This window comes from Felis catus, chromosome X, assembly GCF_018350175.1.
Source record: "Felis catus isolate Fca126 chromosome X, F.catus_Fca126_mat1.0, whole genome shotgun sequence".
Lineage (NCBI taxonomy): Eukaryota > Metazoa > Chordata > Mammalia > Carnivora > Felidae > Felis > Felis catus.
In genome coordinates this window covers 71,054,676-71,077,153 of record NC_058386.1, presented here as the reverse complement: position 1 = coordinate 71,077,153, position 22,478 = coordinate 71,054,676, and the positions used below count along the sequence as shown (strand labels likewise).

Below are 22,478 nucleotides of genomic sequence, written 5' to 3'. Positions count from 1 at the left end.
TGAGTGGGGGAAGGGTAGAGAGAGAGAGGGAGACACAGAATCAGAAGCAGGCTCCAGGCTCTTAGCTGTCCGCACAGAGCCCAATGTGGGGCCTGAACCCACAAGCCGCAAGATCATGACCTGAGCCAAAGTCAGACGCTCAACCGACTGAGCCACCTAGGCACCCCAAAACTGTACATTAATGCTTTAGAGGAAAGAAGCAACTTTCTAGAAAGAGGGGGAAATTTTTACAGATTCATTAGTTGGAGACATTTATTTAACAATCTAATTGAGTTTAGTTTTCATAGCATTTTTTTCTCTCAATTAGAAATCAGTACTGTTCAGAATTACAGTTCTCAGGAAAGCATAGCCTTAGAGATAAAGATAGATTAGCTTTTACAAAGTTCTAATTAATTTATAAATATCTTTTACCCTCTTTTGATGTTAGTTGAAGTTTAATCAGCTAGCAGAAAATATTTATTTCAAAAGTGTCACCTCTGGAAAGTGGTATTACCAGGAAGAACACTTAACCCTTCTGATACTCTACACCATCTTTGAAAGTATTCTTACTAAAGAAGATATTTGGTTTAGTTTTCCAAAAAGCAGACATAAATGTTTGTTATAGTCAAAGTCCCCAAACGTCAGGAAGTATGACAATCCTAAATAACCACTGTGACTTCCATATTTATTGTGTTTTCTGTTAGATTTGTTTATCATGTAGTAGAATATGTAGCTGCCTTTGGTTCTTTTGGAAAGAATAGAAACATTATCTATATAGTTCCTGAGGAGGCCAGGTATCCTGATAAATCCAATACATGAAAGGATATTAGTTGCAAATTCATAAAGGCAAATATTATTTTATTAAGCATATATTATGTTTAGTTGAATAAAGTTTGCTTATATTTTTCCTCACCCTTTAATTTTTTGTCTTGACTTTCAAACTAATGAAAACTAGTGAATTGGAGTCATAATAGAAAAGCTATTACTATGATTTGAGACTAGGAGTAAAAGAAATTCTGAGTACTGGCATGTTTTAGACGAATGTTTAGAAGCACATGAAATTTATTTCTTATCTACCTCTCCTAGGGTGTGAAAATTTCAGTATTGTTCATGTTTGTTTGCCATATAAATCAACATTTTATTTCCTTTACACGTTATGTCTTACCAGTTTTCATAGTGAGTGTTTTCTCTTAATCGCTACTTCATGTGAGCCTCACAGTTGTCTGCTAAGACAGGACATTCTAAATCTTTTGTTATAATCAATTATAGAGTATATTAAACCTCGTGGAATTTTTTTTTCTTATATCATACCTAAATGTCACATTATAAGTCTATTTTTTGCACGGGTTTTATTGAAAATGGAGTAAATCTTTTGTGTAGATAAAATTCATTTTGTTCATTTTTTTAACTTTCTCTTCTCCTGTGCTTGGACTCCTTATTTGTCTAAAAGACACATTTTTAAGGTATGTTATATGTGAAGGCTAACAATAAAATATTAACAGCAACTATGATGTCCCTGAAGGCTCCTTTTGGTTGAGAGAAACAGAACCCCATTCATACTACCTTGAGAAAAAACAAAAGGAGGGTGATAAGAACTTAAGTCAAGAATCATCATTACCATAGAGAACTCAAGGACAGAAAGTAAATATTTAGGAGGAACTGGAATCAGGAACCCATGTAAAAATGTTTTCGTCTGTCTAGAGGCATATGATATGTGGTTTCAACTTCCTTTATGTATGGCTGTTTTATTCTTCACATTCTCTGCTTCTTGACTTTTTTCTACTTCTCTAGGAATATGACAGACTGTTTTCTCGTAGTGCCTGAGAATGCCTGTCCACACTTCAAACACAGCAGAAAAACACCCGAATTCTAACTCTAAATCCCAAGTAAAGAGAATCTACTCCAATTTGGGTAAAATTCCAGCTACCTACAACCAAGGGACTGGGTAACAGTACCAATGCAGCTTTGGGAATGGCCATTAGTTCTTGGAAAGGTAGAGGCTAGGAACACACCTTACAACATATCTATCATGTCTGCCCTTATACTTAAATATTAATTCTGAAGTTTTACTTTGGAAGAGGTTCTCACTATGACTTTCCCTCAAGCACAAGTGAAGCTAATGAAGTGATATACTCCCCTCAATCAAAATTACTAAGTGTGCTATTTTTCATGGTAAATGCAACCGAGAATTTATAACTTGGTTTATGATTTATTTTGCTTTTACAGCCAATAACTACAACTAATTCATCAAGTGAACTTATATTCTCACTTCAAGATGTGTCCCTTCCAATTGAAATAGTACCAGAAAAATTTGAATATTTTTCCCCAGAAAGGCTCAACACTCCAAGGTAAGCCTCACTAAAAACCAGATCTACAACCTTAACTTGGTGTAGAATATAGAAAGTTTGTTTTATTTTCCACTACATTCTTAACATGATATTCAAGTCCCAAAATAATGATTCATTGATTAGAAAGGAACAAGAAAATAGTACATTTCAAGAGAGTGTCCTAGGCAGGCTATTACTTTCAGCTGTAATGGAAAACAGTTAATGTAAGGGTAAATGCAAGTGTAAAATCTGCTTACACTGATACTATTCCAATTTGTTCACAAGAATGTTGGTGGTGTTTCTTACTTTCTACAACCTGATAGAAATGTGTACTCTATAGTATTTTCACACAGAAAGGTTTTCAACAGAGAAAACATTTAACATTTGATGAATATTTTTAAGGTGTTCATGTTTGTCTTTCTTTAAGTAATGAAGGAGCAATTGTGATATCACATGATGAAGGAAGAAAGTCTGAAACAGAAGCTTCTGATACAAAAATTTCTGAAATTTCAACGGGTTCTTTGGACTATAAAAGTCTCCAAGACCTAAAAATAATTGAAAGTGACACCCCCTTGCTGGAATCTGGCTCTGAAAGATGTGTGATTGATTCTGACTCTGATAGAGGCATTGGTTTGGACTCTGACTTGGAACAGCACTCAAAAGACTCTGATTCAATAATATGGGAAATGGACTCAGACTCAGAAAAACGTCTCATGGACTCAAACTCTGTGAAACAACTACAAGAAGCAGAAAAATACCAGGTGGCTTCAAGTTCTATGAAAGACCTGATGGAGTCAGAGCAACAGCTAGTGGGAGTTGAACAATGCCAGATGGACTCTGACTCTTTTGAACACTGGATGGACTCAGATTCAGAAAAATGTTTGGCAGACTCTGACTCTGAAAAATATGGGTTGAACTCAGACAGTGAAAGACCTGAGATGGATTCAGACTTAGAAAAATCCCCTATGGCTTCTGCATCTGTGAAACACCCGCTAAAGGCAGAAAAATGTCAAATAGCTTCAGATTCTGTAAAAAGCCTGATGGAATCTCCGAAAATGTTGATGGAGACCAAACAACACTGGATGCTCTCTGCTTCTGAGAGGTATGTGATAGACTCAGACATGGATAGAGATGAAATGGACTCAGCTTCTGCATCGTCAGTATGTCTGATGGGGGAAGAAAAACACCAGGAAAAGATAAGATCTAAGAGATATATAATGGAATCTGATTCTGAACCATGTGAGATGGACTCAGACTCAGAAAGATATGGGCTAGCCTCAACAGCTGTGAAATGTGTCATGGATGCTAAAACATTCCAGTTCAGCACTGATACTGAGGGATGCAGGATGGATTCTTGGTCAGAAAGACATACGAATGACTTAGATTCTGAAAGCCCAGAGATGGTCTCTGATTCAGTGAAACACACAATTAAGGCTGAAAATTGCCAGAGGGCCTCTGACTTGGAAAGTTTATGGATGGGCCTCAGGTTTGAATCTAAAAGATGCTGGACTGACTCTGAAAGACAAAAATTGAACTTTGACTATGGTAGATGTTGGGATAGCTCTGGAAGATATCAATTCAGGTCTGAAAGAATTCAGCATAGCTCTGGAAAATGTAGGGATGACCCTCAAAAACGTTGGGATAGCTTTGAAAGACATCAAATAGACCCCAATTCTGGAAAATATCTAGCAGATTCTGAAAATAAAAGACATAAAAATGAGTTTGAAAGTGAAAGACTTATGATGGATATGGCGAAGGAACAGTGTCTGATATTTGAAAATAAGAGACTTCAAACAGATGAAGACAAGAAAAGGTATCTCATAACATCTGACAGTGAACAAGAGCACAAGATTGTATTTCACAATGAAAGACACCCCGTTTACTCAGAAAATGAAGCACAAAGGCTTGGTGCTCGCAAGAAGGATAATCGTCCTCAGGGTAAGCCTAAATATGTGTGACTTTTGAAAGTATAATTAATAACATGGTGACAATTACAAAATGTCAGTAGCTTTAACGGGTTTGGGCCTGAGATCATTTCATCAGAAGCTCAGAGAAAAGGCATCTTCATTCTAGATTTCCATTCACTTTTGAAAATTAGGCAAATAGGAGCACCTGGCTCGCTCAGTCTGTAGAGCATGTGACTCTTGATCTTGGGGTTGTAAATTGAAGCCCCATGTTGGGTGTAGAGGTTACTTAAAATATTCAATAAAATTAGACAAATCATCTCTCTTTATCTACTTCATAAAAGAATAAAAATTAGAGAATTATTAGCAAATATGGTTATTTGTGCCTAGAAAACAGCATGCTAAATTTTGCTCCGATTGTTCTGGAATGGGTCAGTAGAAATTGCTCGTAAACTTTTCCCCATTATTAGTTGGTGTGAAAAGTAGTATCCAAGCCTAACTATACAGACATCCAGCTTAACTTGCTTCTCTCAAAATTATTATAAAAGCTGCATAATTCTCAATAGATAGTTGGCATTTACCTTGTTAGTCACATTTACTTTTACTTCACACTACATCATTATAATTCTCCATTTCCTAAACCATTGCATTAAGGTATGCTTAAAACAAAGGAACTATTATCATTTCATAAAATGTTTTTCTTCGTATTATTCATTTTCCACAGAGTCCTTTAGCTACAATTCAAAGGAGAAAAAAAACTAAGAACTTGACCCCTAAACATTCAAAAGAGATTTTACCTCTGAAAATATAACAAGAAATTTTGTGCTTCAATAAATTCCAGTGACTCTTCAAAAATAGATCATTTGAAATAGTATATATTTAATGTATGATAAAGTTTTCCTATTTTAATATGCTATTTATACAGGAGTCTTTGAAATTTATCCTATATAATACTGACTTTTACATGTTATATTCTTTTAAGTAGAACAGGTTATTGAATCCAATAAAAATATACTATATATTTTTGGGCATTTACTAACACAAAGTGTTATCCAGGGGTTTCCTTGATTGTCAGACAGGTACATTTATCCTCAAGCCATTAATTCAGTTGGATTAACTGTGCGATATTTTATTTGAACAGTCAGAGGAAAATATTCATCTCATTCTTTATATTCCCTAACAAAAATAATCTGGTTTCAATTAGAAATGAAATTCTATTGGAAAAGATTAAGGAGTGTAAGAAATGAATTTCTGAGATCCTCTTACAATGCAACATATTGGTAGGGTGGTGAAAGAAGTATGCTACTTTTCATGAAGAGGGGGAAAACCCTTAAAACAATGTTTTTATTGGATTTGAATTTGGTAACACTAAGTTGAATTATCTCCTAACCAAATATCATTCTCTTCTAACAAGGCAATATTAGTGATTCTTTAAGAGTTGTATAAATCAGCATGGAGGGTATAAAGATTAACATTTCACATTCAGCTTCACTTTTGATATTTTCAAACAATATCTAATAAATGTCCAGTGAAATAGCATAAGTACTTCTAAAGAACTCAACTGCACTGTTATTGATGTGCTTTGTAAAATTTTGCCAATCAAGTGCTTACCATATGCTCAGCATACAATAAAAACATAAATGTACAATACCTTAAATTTCTATAACACCTTTCAGCCTTCCAAAGTCCATTAATATGAAAATAACAACCATCTAATATTGTCAAGCACTGTGCTACACAAGTCACATGCATTATTACATCTAAACCCATCCTTTACATAATACCTAAGCTTTATACAACACTGCTAGGAAAAACTCTAAGCATTGTATGCATACTAATCTGTTAGTACCAATTCACCAGAACCAATTAATGAATACTAGTTCACAAGTTTTACATGTGTGAATTCATTAAACCCTTACAGCAATCTAGGACATAGGCACGTTTATCATTTCTAGTTGACCAATGAAGAAACTGAGGCACAAAGAAATTATATAATTAACCAAGGTAACATAATACATGGTAGTCAAGATATGAACCCATGCTCCAAAGTCTGTGCTATTAAACATGAAGACATCTTTCAGCTAAGAAGAATATATACTATCCCAGGGTGCCTGGGTGGCTCATTCAGTTAAGCGTCCGACTTCGTCTCAGGTCATGATCTCACAGTTTGTGGGTTTGAACCTTGTGTTGGGCTCTGTGCTGACAGCTCAGAGCCTGGCGCCTGCTTCGGATTCTGTGTCTCCCTCTATCTCTGCCCCTCCTCTGCTCTCTCTCTCTCTCTCTCTCTCAAAAATAAATGAACATTAAAATAATTTAGAAGAACATGAATTATTCCAATTTTATACTGAGAAAAATGAGGCTATAATGCTCAAAAGAGTTGTGCTGGACTTTGAAACTGGATTTATCTGCCTCCAGAGCCTGAGTTTTTAAGTATGTTGCTTATACTTATATCCCAACTCTTGTTTAACCTCATATTCTTTTTTGTAATTTTTATTTGTTTACTTTTAATTTATTTAGATTCAAGTTAGCTAACATACAGTGTAGTATTTATTTCGGGTAAAACACAGTGATTCATCACTTACATATAACACCCAGTGATCATCCCAATAAACTTCCTCCATAATATCCATCTCCCATTTCGCCCATCCCCCCACACACCTCCCTCCAACAACAGTGTGTTCTCTATATTTGAGAGTCTCTTATGGTTTGCCTCCACTCTGTTTTTATCTTATTTTTCCATCCTTTCCCTTATGTTCATCTGTTGTGTTTCTTAAATTCCACATATGAGTGAAATCATATATTTGCCTTTCTCTGCCTGACTTATTTCACTTAGCATAATACAATCTCGTTCTATCCACATTGTTACAAATTGTAGATTTTGTTCTTTTTTATCACTGGTAGTATTCCATTGTAAATATATGACACATTTTCTTTATCCATTTATCAGTGGATATACATTTAGGGTCTTTCCATAATTTGGCTATTATTGATAGTGCTTCTATAAACATTGGGGTGTATGTGCCCCTTCAAATCAGCATTTTTTGTATCCTTTGGATAAATACCTAGCAGTGCAATTGCTGGGTCGTAGGGTAGTTCTATTTTTAGTTTTTGAGGAGCCTCCATACTGTTTTCCAGAGTAGCTGCACCAGTATTCATTCCTACCAACAGTGCAAAAGAGTTCCCCTTTCTCCACATCCTCGCTAACATCTATTATTTTCTGAGTTGTACATTTTAGCCATTCTGACAGGTGTGAGGTGGTATCTCAGTGTGGTTTTGATTTGTATTTCCCTGATGATGTGCAATGTTGAGCATCTTTTCATGTGTCTGTTAGCTATCTGGATGTCTTCTTTGGAAACGTGTCTATTCATGTCTTCTTCCCATTAATTCATTGTATTATTATTATTATTATTATTATTTTGGTGTTGAGTTTGGTAAGTTCTTTATAGATTTTGGATACTAACTCTTTATCTGATATGTCATTTACAAATATTTTCTCCCATTCTGTTGGTTGCCTTTCAGTTTTGTTCATTGTTTCCTTAGCTGTGCAGAAACTTTTTATCTTGGTGAAGTCCCAATAGTTCATTTTGTTTTTATTTCCCTTGCCTCTGGATGCATGTCTAGTAAGAAGGTGCTGTGGCCAAAGTCAAAGAGGTTGCTGCCTGTTTTCTTCTGTAGGATTTTGATGGTTTCTTGTCTCACATTGAGGTATTTCATCCATTTTGAGTTTATTTTTGTGTATGGTGTAAAAAGTGGTTCAGTTTCACTCTTCTGCATGTTGCTGCTGTTCAGTTTTCCCAGCACCATTTGCTGAAGAGACTCTCTTTTTTCCATTGGATACTCTTTCCTGCTTTGTTGAAGACTTTTGAAGAAGTTGGCCATACATTTGTGGGTCCATTACTGGGTTCTGTATTCTGTTCCATTGATTTATGTGTCTGTTTTTGTGCCAGTACCATACTGTCCTGATGATTACAGATTACAACTTTGTAATACGGCTTAAAGTCCAGAATTATGCTGCCTCCAGCTATGGTTTCCTTTTTTAACATTACTTTGGCTATTTGGGGTCTTTTGTGGTTCCATACAAATTTTAGGATTGTTTGTTCTAGCTCTGTGAATAATGATGGTGTTATTTTGTAAGGATTGCACTGAATGTGTAGATTATTTGGGGTAGTATAGACTTAACAGTACTTGTTCTTAAAATCCATGAGTGCAGAATGTTTTTCCATTTCTTTCTGTCTTCCTCAATTCCTTTTATTAGCTTTCTGTAGTTTTCAGCATACAGACCTAACCTATTTGGTTAGGTTAATTCCTAGGTATCTTATGGTTTTGTATGCAATTGTAAATGGGATCGATTCCTTCATTTCTCTTTCTACTGTTTCACTATCGGTGTATAGAAATGCAATAGATTTCTGTATGTTTATTTTATATATTGTGATTATTCTGAATTCACGTATCAGTTCTAGTAGCTTTTTGATGGAGTCTTTTTGGTTTTCCATGTAGAGTATCAAGTCATCTTTGAAGAGTATAAGTTGGACTACTTCTTTGCCATTTTGTATGCCTTTTATTTCTTTTTGTTGTCTGACTGCTGAGGCTAGGATTTCTAGTACTATGTTGAACAACAGTGGTGAGAGTGGACATATCTGTTGTGTTCCTGACCTTAGGGGGGAGGCTCTCATTTTCCCCCATTGAGGATGATATTAACTATGGGCCTTTCATATATGCCTTTTATTATGTTAACACATGTTCTTTCTACCCCTACTTTCATGAGGGTTTTTATCAAGAAAGGATGCTGTGTTTCATCAAATGCTTTTTCTGCATCTATTGAAAGGATTGTATGGTTCTTATGCCTTATTTTATTAGTGTAATGTATCACATAGATTGATTTGTGAATACTGAACCAGCCCTGAAGCCTAGGAATAAATCCCAATTGATCATGGTGAATAATTTTTGAATTTGGTTTGTTAGTATCTTATTGAGAATTTTTGTATCGAAGTTCATCAGGGATATTGGCCTGTAATTCTCATTTTTAATGGTGTCTTTGTCTGGTTTTGGAATCAATGTAATAATGCTGGCTTCATAGAATGAGTTTGGAAAGTTTCTTTCCATTCCAATTTTTGGAACAGTTTCAGAAGAATAAGTATTAACTGTCCTTAAATGTCTGGTGGAATTGTCCTGGGGAGCCTTTGGCCCAAGACTCTTATTTGCTGGGACATTTTTGATAACTGATTCAATTTCTTTGTTGGTTATGGGCCTGTTCAAATTTTCAATTTCTTCTTGATTGAGTTTTGGTAGTATGTGATTGTCTAGGAATTTGTCCATTTCCTCCAGATTGTATAGTTTGCTAGCATATAATTTTTCATAGTATTCTCTTATAATTGTATTTCTGTGGTGTTGGTTATGACTCTCCTCTTTCATTCCAGATTTTATCTACTAGGGTCCTCTTTCATTTCTTTTTCATAAGTCTCATTAGGGGGTTATCAATTTTGCTTATTCTTTAAAAAAATTATCCTGAAATTTCATTGATCTGTTCTACCATTGTTTTCTTTGTTTCTTTGTTTCTATATTGTTTATTTCTTCTTTAATCCTATTATTTCCCTTCTTATGCTGACTTTAGGCTTTCTTTGCTGCTCCTTTTCTAGCTCCTTCAGGTATAAGGCTAGGTTATGCATTTGAGACCTTTCTTGCCTCATGAGATAGTCCTGAATTGCAATGTACTTTTTTCTTAGGACTGTGTTTGCTCTATCCCAAAGGGTTTAAGCTGTCATGTTTTCATTTTAATCTCCATCCATGTATTTTTTTTATTTCTTCTTTAAATTCCTGGTTAACCCATTAATTCTTTAGAAGGATGTTCTTTAACCTCCATGTATTTAAAGGCATTCCAAATTTTTTCTTGTGCTTGACTTCAAGTTTCATAGCATTATAATCTGAAAATATGCATGTTATTATCTCTATCTTTTTGTACTTGTTGAGGGCTGATTTGTGACCCAATATGTGATCTGTTCTGGAGAATGTTCCATGTGCACTCAAGAAGAATGTGTATTCTATTGCTTTAGGATGAAATGTTCTTAAGATATCTGTTAAGTCCATCTGGTCCATTGTGTCATTCAAATCCATTGCTTCCTTGTTAGTTTTCTGCTTAGATGATCTGTCCATTGTTGTAAGTGTTGTATTAAAGTCTCCTACTATTATGGTATCATTCTCAATTAGTTTCTTGATGTTTGTTATTAATTGATTTATATATTTGGGTTCTTTCAAGTTGGGGACATAAATATTTATAATTGTTAGATCTTCTTAATGGATAGACCCATTAATTATGATATAATGCCCTTCTTCATTTCTTGTTACAGTCTTTGGTTTAAAATCTAGTTTGTCTGATATAAGTATGGCTACTTCAGCTTTCTTTTGACCTCCATTAGCATGATATATGGTTCTCCATCCCCTTATTTTCAATATGCAGGGTCCTTAGGACTAAAATGAGTCTTTCCTAGGCAGCATATGAATGGATTTTTTTTTTTAAATCCATTGTGATACCCTGTGTCTTTAGATTGGAGCACTTAGTCCATTTACATTAGTGTGATTATTGAAGGATATGAATTTAGCGCCATTGTGTTATCTGTAGAGTTAGTGTTTTTGGTGATGTTCTCTGCTCCTTTGTAGTCTTTTCTGCTTTGGCCTTTTTTTTTTTTTTTCTCATGCAGAGAGTGCCCTTTAAAATTTCTTACGGGGCTGGTTTAGTGGTCATGAACTCCTTTCCTTGTTGTTTGTCTGGGAAAGTCTTTATTTCTCCTTCTATTCTGAGTGACAGCCTTGCTTGATAAAGGAATCTTGGCTACATATTTTTTCCTATTCAGCACATTTAATATTTCCTACCACTCCCTTCTAGCCTGCCAAGTTTCATTGGACAGGTCTGCTTCTAAATTTATGTGTCTACCTTTATAGGTTAAGGACCTTTTGTCCCCAGCTGCTTTCAGAATTCTCTCTTTATCTTTGTATTTTGCCAGTTTCACCAAGATATGTTGTGGTGTTAACCTGTTTTAGTTGATTTTGAAGGGAGTTCTCTGTGTCTCTACGAATCGAATGCTTGTTTCCTTCCCCAAATTAGGGAAGTTCTCAACTATAATTTATTCAAATAAACCCGTCCCTGTTTCTTGCTCTTCTTTTGTGCCTTCTGTGTTATGGATATTGTTTTGAGTCACAGAATAACTTAGTTCTCTAAGTCACCCTTTATTATCTAGTAATTTCTTTTCCTTATTTTTTCAGATTAATTATTTTCCATAATTTTATCTTCTATTTCACCTATTCCCTCCTCTGTTTCTCCCATGCTTGCTGTCACTGTATCTAGTTTATTTTGCATTTCAGTTATAGCATTTTTAAATTCATCCTGACTAGTTCTTAGGTCTTTGATATTTGCAGCAAGGGTTTTTCTGGTGTTTTCTATGATTTTTTGAAGCCCAGATAGTAGTCTTATGAATGTTCTAAATTCCTGTTCAGATACATTGTTTATATCTGTTTTGAGCAAGACCATGACTAATTTCTTCTTGACCTTTCTTTTGGGGAGAATTCTTCATTCTTGTCATTTTGGCTCAGTTTCTGTCTTTTGAGTGTTTTACAAGTTTGCTATATTCCCTACACCTGAAAGTACTGCTATATTTAAAAGGAGTCATACACTGTCCAGGGCCTGGCACTCCAGGAAGTGTTTCAGGTGTATGCTGTGTGAACTCTGCTGTTGTGTTTTGGCTACTTTTTCCCACTGGTCAGTCTTCTGCAGAGCTTCTCCTTGCTTGCACTGGTGGAGTGTTTGGACCTTTAACTAGGTGTGCTTTGATTTGCTTGTTGAAGTAACCCTGGGGGCAAAAAGGGAGGGGAGCCTTATACTAAAAAGAGAAAAGGAAAAGGAACAAGAAAATGTGAATAAAAAATAAAAAATCTATAAGGCTTACTCCAAGGAGAAATAAAGCAAAAAAAAAAAAAAAAAAAAAAAAAGAAAGGAGAAAAGAAGGGTAAAGAAAAGAGTAAAAAAGCCTGATCCAAAATAAAAAGAAAAGATAAAAGGAATGAGAGAAAACAAATCAGAAATCATGAGCTTAATTTCCAAAAAAAAAAGAAAGGAGAAGGAGGTAAAAAAGAAAATACACAGTTGTCTGTTGGTGCCTGAGGGGTGGTGGTTGTGCTGGTCTGGAGGAGAGACTGTGTCATCTCAGAGTCAGTCTTGACCCAGTAAATAATCAGGTGCCAGTCACAGAGGTGGCAGGGTTTGGTGTACATGTGTCTTGCCTCCACTGGGGGCTGATGTGTTCCTTTCTGAAGTCCCACCATGTTGGTGTTAGGGGGAAAATGGCACCACCCCAATCTCTCATCACCAGACCAGAGATCTCCACCTCTGCTATTCAGGCAGCCCTCACAGTATAGTGAGAGAAATCAGCTCTCCCTTCGCCAAAACTCTCTTGCACTTTTTCATTGGTGCAGGCTGGGATTCAAAATCCAAAGTCTTAAAGGACCCAACACAGTGTGCATCTCCTCCCCTCCTCGGGAGTAGAGCCTCTCCATCCTGCTGATGAAAGACCTTTAGATGGCAACATCAGGGTCTTTTGTCTTTGGGGAGGCAATAAACCTTATTCCAAAAGTACTTCAGGAAAGAGACTGTTCTTTCCCAGGGCACCCTGGAGATCACTTCACGACACTATACAGTCCCGGGCCAGCTCCCCTCTCCAGGAGCATGTGCAACAGCTCTGCTCCTAACAAAGTCACAAACTTCCAAAACCTCAGAGTTTGAGCTCCAAAAGCTGTTTGCAAAAAAGAACTGAGATACTCGGTACTTCTTGTTCCCCATTCCATGGTCCAGAGAGGTTTTCCTCCTGTGCTAACTCAATGAGACACTTTCTCAACCCCTCTCTTTTTCTATTTTTTGTCTTTCCACATAAAGGGTTCCTCCCTTCTGCGGCTCCACCATTTTCTCTCCCCCAATTCACATTCACGCACCTCTCATCTGCCATGCTGTCTCCTTGTAACTTTGGAGATCCTTCTGCCACTCTGCAACTCTATTTCCTCAATATTCCAAGTAATCTTACCTCAAAACAGCTGTGTTTGAGGGACAAGGAAAGACCAGGGTCCTCCTACTTATGCACCATCTTAACTCCTCCCCTAATGTCACATTCTTCTTATTTAGAAAGAGCTACTACAGTAAAGAATTATTTCTGCTTTAAAAAATGAGAAAAATGAGATGCAAGCAGACTACGTTCCTAAATGTCGCATAGGTAATTAGTGGTTAGGCTAGAGTATAGAAACTCCTAGTCTACTGTTATCTCAACTACATCTGTGACTTCATGAAGTTTATAATCTAACTGAGGAAATATTCCACATGAAACCAGTCAATTAACAACACTTTACCTGAGCCTAATTTTTTTTTATAAAAGTCTTTGGCACACTTTAAATATTTGCATTTAGACTGTATTTAATATGTGGATTATTATTAATGTAAAGCATGCGCTTGGGTATAGTCAATCCATAGGTGAAGCCCTTTCATATATAAATCAAAAGTTTGCTAGCTGTTTTCACCCATCTTCAGATGTTCTATATGGAAAACATAAACTGATAGAAAGAACATACCTGAACATCATAAAAGCCATATATGAAAGACCCAAGAATGGATGCTGTATTTTGTCAAATGCTTTTTCTGCATCTATTGAGAGGATCATATGGTTCTTATCTTTTCTTTTATTAATGTGGTTCGTCATATTGATTGATTTGCAAATATTGAACCAGCCCTATAGCCCAGAAATAAATTGCACTTGATCATGGTGAATAATTCTTTCAATGTACTGGTGAATAATTCTTTCAATGTACGGTTGGATTCAATTTGCTAGTATCTTTTTGATAATTTTTGCATCCATGTTCAGCAGGGATGTTGGCCTTTTTAAGTGAGGTCTTTGTATTTGGATCAAGGTAATGCTGGCCTCATAGAAGGAGTTTGGAAGTTTACCTTCCATTTCTATTTTTTGGAACAGTTTGAGAATAATACATGTTAACTCTTCTCTAAATGTTTGGTAGAATTCCCCTTGGAAGTCATCTGGTCCTGGACTTTTGTTTTTTGGGACATTTTTTATTACTGATTCATTTCTTTGCTCCCTACAGGTCTGTTCAAATTTTCTGTTTCTTCCTGTTTAAGTTTTAGTAGTTTGTATGTTTCTAGGAATTTATCCATGTCTTTGAGATTACCCAGTTTGTTGGCATACAATGCTTCATAATATTCTCATGACTATTTATATTTCTGTGATATTGATTAGCAATACACTCTTCTTTTTTTAAATTTTTTTCTAATGTTCATTTATTTTTGAGACAGAGACAGAGCATGAATGGGGGAGGGTCAGAGGGAGAGGGAGACACAGAATCTGAAACGGGCTCCAGGCTCTGAGCTGTCAGCACAGAGCCCGACACGGGGCTCGAACTCACAGACCGTGAGATCATGGCCTGAGCCGAAGTCGGACGCCCAACTGACTGAGCCACCCAGGCGCCGCAGCAATACACTCTTCTTAAAGTCAGAGCTTGCATTGTGTCTTCCCCTTATCTATGCTTTCTATGGTAAAGAGACAGAAGAAATGACTTTGCTGCATTTCCTAGGCCAAAAATTAAGTCGTTTTGCTCCTCTGACTATGGATTCTAAATAATATTTTTAAATGAATAGTTGTTTATAAAACAGTTTTTTATCTTTTTTACACACTGCTTTTCCTGGGAACAGTATAAATCTCATTAATAATATTAACTAGTTTACTCAACTTCTATGTCTGTTATAATTATATTTAGAATTTATCTTGCACCTTAAAATTTTACACCAAGTACTATCACTTTGGGATTATTGAATTGAATTCTCCATTCCATTTGACATGAGAATATTTCCATATCCTACATAACCTGTTGTTAGCCATTTTTGTCTCATTAAAAATTTGTGGTAAAGGGGCGCCTGGGTGGCTCAGTCGGTTGAGCGGCCGACTTCAGCTCAGGTCATGATCTCGCGGTCCGTGAGTTCGAGCCCCGCGTCAGGCTCTGTGCTGACAGCTCAGAGCTTGGAGCCTGTTTCAGATTCTGTGTCTCCCTCTCTCTGACCTTCCCCCATTCATGCTCTGTCTCTCTCTGTCTCAAAAATAAATAAACATTAAAAAAATTTAAAAAAAATTGTGGTAAAATATGCATAAAATAAAATTTAGTATCTTGATCATTTTTAAATGTACAGTTTAGTGGTAAGTTCAGATTGTTGTGCAACCAGTCTGCAGAACTCTTTTCATCTTGCAAAACAAACCTTATACCCATTAAACAATAACTTACCACTTCCCCTTTTCCTCAGTCCCTGGCAACCACAATTCTACTTCCTTTCTCTATGATATTTTTAAGTTTCTATTTGTGTTCCAGTTAGTTAACATAGTGTAATATTAGTTTGAAGTGTGCAATTTAGTGATTCAACCTTCCATATAACACCCTGTGCTCATCACAAGTGCACTTCTTAATCCCCATCACCTATTTAGCCCATTCCCCTACCCACCTCACCTCTTATAACCATCAGTTTGTTCTCTGTAGTTAAGCATATGTTTATTTTCTTTATGATTTTGACAAAGGATCTCATATAAGTATTTATTTCATATATAGTATTTGTGTATATCTGCTTGCCTTCTTGAAGTCAGCATAATGTCCTTGAAATTCATCCATGTTGTTGCATGTGTCAAAATTTCCTTCCTTTTTAAGGATAAATAGTATTCTATTGTATGGATATACCTGAATTTGTTTATCCATTCATGTCTCCCTGGATAGATGTTGGTGTTGGGTAGCTTTCATCTTTTGGCTATTGTGAATAATGTCACTATAAATATGAGTGGTAAATATCTCTTTGAGATCCTGCTTTCATTTTGGGGGGTATATAATCAAAGGACAATTGTTGGATCGTATGTTAATTATATATTTTTTTCATTTTTTTTTGAGGATTTGTCATACTGTTTTCTATAATGGCTGTACCATTTTACATTCCCACTAACAGTGCACAAAGGTTCCAATATCTGTACCATTTCACATCCTCACCAATAATTGTTTTATTTTTTTTTCAATTTTTAAATTTTATTTAGTTTTAGAGAGAGAGAGTGCATTAGTGAGTGAGAGGGGCAGAGGGAGAGAGAGAAAAAACCTTGAGCTGACTTCATGCTTAGCATGGAGCCCAACACAGAGCTTGATCCCATGACCCTGGGATCATGACCTCAGCTGAAATCAAGAGTTGGACACTCAACTGACTGAGCCACCCAGGTGCCTCTGTTTTTTGTGCAGTAGTCATCCTAATGGGTGCTTTTTAGGAAATTTTATGCCAATATTTCATTTATTAGGACATGAACTGGCTATAAAAGTTTTTAGAAAAACTTAACTGAGAATATTCTGAATTTTTATGTGAGGTAACTATATCAATAGCATATGGTGGAATATTTTTAACTTCATCTTCAATATTGCTTTAATAAGCTCCATGAAAATTGGGAAGAGGATCTCCATTAATTTGAATAAAAATAGTACTATCATAAACCTTAATTCACTGCAGAATCATATAATGTTTCCTTTCTACAATCTTATTAGGAATTGGAAAATAGTTATGTCTATTTAATGTTTACAGGTTTTTGGAGGCCTGTTTTCTTGTCATCTCCATTTAGCCAAAGAAAGAGAACTGAAGAACAAAAGTCTGTACAACAAATTGATAACAGAGGTGAGTATATTCGATAGAAATTGCCAAATGGTTTTAGATATTTTCTATCAATATTTGGAAAATTTTAAGCCAGGATTTGTTGTATCAGGGATCCCCAAGGCAATATCTGAATACAGTCATTCTCTAGGAGTATACACTGGACTCAACATACAGTAGTACTCAAAGCTAAAATTTACTACAGCAAAAGATCACACGATAAAATCAGTAATGAGAAAAGGCGCATAGAATGAAGACTATCAGGAAGCAGGTACAAGGTTTCAAGAGTCCACACTTCCAACGGAGTCATACGAAATTCATTTAATTCATCTAGCAAGTTATGACAACATCTGTGAGATGTTGTCTACCAGGGAAGCTCATTAAATTCTCAGTTTCCAGAAAATTAAAAAAAAAACAGATTTATTGTGCTATAACTCACTCATTCAACATGGTTCAGTGGTTTTAAGTATACTCACAGATATGTGCAATCATCACAAAAATCCCTTTTGGAAAAATGTTACCACCATAAAAGGTAATCCTATACTCTATATTTATCATCTGCCTACCTCTCCCATTTCCTTTATCCCTAAGACACCACTAATGTGCTTTGTGTCTATATAGATTTCCCTATCTTGGACATTTTTTATGAGTACAATAATATAATACAGGGCCCTTTGCGACTGCATTCGTTCAATTAGTATAATGCTTTCAAGGTTAGTCCATTGCATGTTTTCATTTCTCTTAATTATATGCATAGGAGAAAAATTGCTAAATAACATGGTTACTCCATGTTTAATTGTCATGCTGTTTTCCAAAGTGACTACATAATTTTACACTCCCACCATCATTGTATGAGGATTCCTATTTATCCACATTCTTGTAAACACTTTTCATTATCTGACCTTTTTATTTTAACCTTCCTTGTGGTATGAAATGTTATTAATTTATGATTTTTATTTGTAAGTCCCCAATAACTAATAATGTTGAACATATTTTTATGTGCTTTTGACCATTGTAGATCTTCCTTGGATAGATATCTATCCATACAAATATCTTTTATAGTCTATATTTTTATTATTTTTTTGTTAGTGAGTTGTAAGTTCTTTATATATTCTGAATACATGTTTTTTATCAGATATACAATTTGCAAACATATTATACCATTCTGTATTGTCTTTTTATTTTCGGATGGTGTCCTTTGAAATACAAAACTTTTTAACTTTATTACAGTTAAGATTATTTATTCTTTTCCTATTATTGTTCATAATTTGGGTGTCATATCTAATAATTATTTGCCAAATCCAAGATTGTGAAGATTTATAACTATGTTACTTCCTAATAATGTTATAGTTTAAGTTCGTACATTTAATTTCTTGATGCATTTTGAGTTATTTTTTTCTGTATAGTGTGATGTGAGGGAACAATTTAATCCTTTGAATGTGACAGTCCAGTTGACTCAATACCACGTGAAGAAAAGACTATTTTTCTCCATGTAATGGTATTTGCTCCTTGTCAAAAATCAGTTGACCAGAGATCTGTAGTTTTATTTCTGTATCTCAGTCTTATTCCACTGATCTATAAGCCTATCTTGTGCTTTACCACATTGTCTTAATTACTGTTGCTTTGTAATACATTTTTAAAATGGAAGCATGAGTACTCCTACTTTGTTCTTTTTAAAGACTGTTTTGCCTATTTTAGGTCCATTAAAATTACACGTAAAATTTTAGGATCAACTTGTCAATTCATTAAAATAAGTCAACTTCTATTCTGATAGTGATTGTGTTGATCTGTAGATTAATTTGTGAATTATTGCCATCCCAACAATATTATGTCTTCTGATACATAAATATAGAATATTTCCATTAATTTAGATCTTTTAAAATTTCTTCAGTGTTTTCCAGTTCTCCCAGTACCATTTGTTAAAGAGACTGTCTTTTTTCCATTGAATACTCTTTCCTGATTTCTCAAAGATTAGTCGGCCATACATTTGTGGGTCTAATTCTGGGGTCTCTATTCTATTCCATTGGTCTATGTGTCTGTTTTGGTACCAATACCATACTGTGTTGATGATTACAACTTTGTAGTAGGGGCTAAAGTTTGGGATTGTGATGCCTCCCGCTTTGGTTTTCTACTTCAATATAACTTTGGCTATTTGGCGTCATTTGTGGCTCTATAGAAATTTTAGGTTTTTTCTAACTTTGAGAAGAATGCTGGTGCAATTTTGATTGGGATTGCATCAAATGTGTAGGTTGCTTTGGGTAGTATTGACATTTTAACAATATTTATTCTTCCAATCCATGAGCACAGAATGATTTTCCATTTCTTTGTATCTTCTTCAATTTCCTTTATAAACTTTCTATAGTTTTCAGCATACAGATCTTTTACATCTTTGGTTAGGTTTATTCCTAAGTATTTTATGGTTTTTGGTGCGATTGTGAATGGGATCAGTTTTTTTTATTTCTCTTTCTATTGCTTCATATAAAAATGCAACTGATTTCTGTACATTAATTTTGTATCCTGCGACTTTTCAGAATTCATGTATCAGTCCTAGCAGACTGATGGAGTCTGTGGAGTCTGTGGTTTTTTTCAATGTAAAATATCATGTCATCTGTGAAAAGTGAAAGTTTGACATCATCTTTGCCGATTTTGATGCTTTTCATTTCATTTTGTTGTCTGATTGCTGATACTAGGACTTCCAACACTGTGTGAAACAACAGCAGTGAGAGTGGACATCCATGTCGTGTTCCTGATCTTAGGGGGGAAACTCTCACTTTTTCCCCATTGAGGATGATATTAGCTGTGGGCTTTTCTTAAATGGATTCTATGATGTTTAAGTATATTCCTTCTATCCTGACTTTCTTGAGGATTTTCATCAAGAAAAGATGCTGTATTTTGTCAAATGTATTTTTCTGCATCTATTGACATGATCATATGGTTCCTATATTTTATTTTATTAATGTCATGTATCACATTGATTTGTAAATATTGAACCATCCCTGCCCAGGAATGAATCCCACTCGATCATGGTGAATAATTCTTTCCATGTGCTGTTGAATTTAATTCTCTAGGATCTTGTTGAGAATTTTTTCTTCCATATTAATCAGGGATATTGGCCTGTAGTTCTCTTTTTTTGGTGGGTCTCTGTCTTTTTTGGAAATCAAAGTAATGCTAGCTTCATAGAATGAGTCCATAACATGCAGAAGAATGAAAATAGACCACTGTCTTATACCATACACAAAAATAAACTCAAAATGGATGAAGGACCTGAATGTGAGACAGGAAACCATCAAAACCCTAGAGGAGAAAGGAGGAAAAAACTCTTTGACCTCAGCTGCAGCAATTTCTTACTCAACACATCTCCAAAGGCAAGAGAATTAAAAGCAAAAATGAACTCTTGGGACCTCATGAAAATAAAAAGCTTCTGCACTGCAAAGGAAACAATCAAAAAAACTAAAAGGCAACCAGCGAAATGAGAAAAGATATTTCCAAATGATATATCAGACAAAGGGCTAGTATCCAAAATCTATAAAGAGCTCAAAAAACTCCACACCTGAAAAACAAATAATCCAGTGAAGAAATGGGCAGAAGACATGAATAGACACTTCTCTAAAGGAGACATCATGTGTCAGACACAGACACATGAAAAGATGCTCAACATCACTCCTCATCAGGGAAATACAAATCAAAATCACACTTAGATACCACCTCACGTCAAAGTGGCTAAAATGAACAAATCAGGAGACTATAGATGCTAGCAAGGATGTGGAGAAACGGGAGCCCTCTGGCACTGCTCGTGGGAATGCAAACTGGTGCAGCCACTCTGGAAAACAGTGTGGAGGTTCCTCAAAAAGTTAAAAATAGAACTACCCTATGACCCAGCAATAACACTGCTAGGAATTTGCCCAAGGGATTCAGGAGTGCTGATGCATAGGAGCACATGTACCCCAATGCTTATAGCAGCACTTTCAACAATAGCCAAACTGTGGAAAGAGCCTAAATGTCCATCAACTGACGAATGGATAAAGAAGATGTGGTTTATATATAAAATGGAATACTACTTGGCAATTAGAAGAATGAAATCTGGCCATTTGCAGCAACATGGATGGAACTGGAGGGTATTATGCTAGGTGAAATAAGTCAGTCATAGAAATATACCATATGTTTTCACTCATATGTGGATCTTGAGAAACTTAACAGAAGACCATGGTGGAGGGGAAGGGGAAAAAAAGTTACAGAGAGGGAGGAAGACAAGCCATAAGAGACTCTTAAATACTGAGAACAAGCTGAGGGTTGATGGGGGGGTGGGGGAAAGGAGAACATGGGTGATGGGCAGGGAGGAGGGCACTTGTTGGGATGAGCACTGGGTGTTGTATGGAAACCAACTTGACAGTAAATTATATTAAAAATTTTTTCTTCTATGTTTTGTAGTTTTTAAAGTGTAATTTTTTTAACATATTCTATTAAGTTTATTGCAAATTTTTATTCTTTCTGATGCTATTATAAATTGAGTTTTTAATTATATTCTTTCATTCTTCATTTCAAGTATACAGAAATAAAATTGATTTTTTTCATGTTATTACTTAAATTCCAGTGAGTTAACATACAGTGTACTATTGGTTTCAGGCGTAGAATTTAGAGATTCATCACTTTCACAGTACACATCACAAGTGCCCTCCTTAATACCCATCACCCATTTCACCCTTCCACCTGACCACCTCCCCTCTAGTAGCACTCAGTTTATTCTCCTTAGGTAACACTATGTTTTATGGTTTGCCTTGCTTTCTATCTTTTTTTTCCCTATGTTCATTTTTTGTTTATTTCTTACCTTCCACATATGAGTGAAATCAGGTGGTATTTGTCTTTCTCTGACTGACTTATTTCACCTAGCATAATACTCTTTAACTCATTCCACATCATTGAAAATGGCAAGATTTCATTCTTTTTGATGGCTAAGTATTATTCCACTGTGTATATATACTACAGCTTCTTTATGCATTGATCAGCTGATGGACATTGAGGCTCTTTCTATAATTGGTTATTATTAATAATGCTGATATAAACATCAGGGTGCATGTATCCCTTTGAATCACTATTTTTGTATCCTTTGGGTAAATACCCATTAGCACAATTGCTAGATCATAGGGTAGTTCTGTTTTTAATTTTTGAGGAACCTCTATACTGTTCTCCAAAGTGGCTGCACCAGTTTGCATTCCCACCAACAGTTATAGAGTGTTTCCCTTTCTCTGCATCCTCGCCAACACCTGTTGTTTCCTGTGTCATTAATTTTAGCCATTCTGACAGGTGTGAGGTGTTATCTCATCATGGTTTTGATTTGTACTTTCCCGATGATACGTGATGTCGAGGATATTTTCATATGACTGTTAGCCATCTGGATGTCTCCTTTGGGAAAATGTCTATTGATATCTTCTACCATTTTTACTTGGATTATTCATTTTTGGGTGTTGGGTTTTATAAGCTCTTTATATATTGTGGATACTAATCCTTTATCAGATATGTCATTTGCAAATATATTCTCCTATCCTGAAGGCTTTTAATTTTGTTGATTTC

At 35.4% G+C, this 22,478-nt stretch overlaps 1 protein-coding gene across 1 annotated transcript in view; it reads left to right on the top strand.

The window, feature by feature from the left end:
• The window catches only part of LOC111558675, a 105,546-nt gene that overhangs the window by 57,975 nt on the left and 25,093 nt on the right, over positions 1-22,478 (top strand). The window contains exons 3-5 of the mRNA XM_045050383.1: positions 2,206-2,327; positions 2,734-4,244; positions 16,845-16,934. Of these exons, the coding sequence (XP_044906318.1) occupies positions 2,206-2,327; positions 2,734-4,244; positions 16,845-16,934 (1,723 nt within the window). The remainder of the gene's footprint in view (positions 1-2,205; positions 2,328-2,733; positions 4,245-16,844; positions 16,935-22,478) is intronic.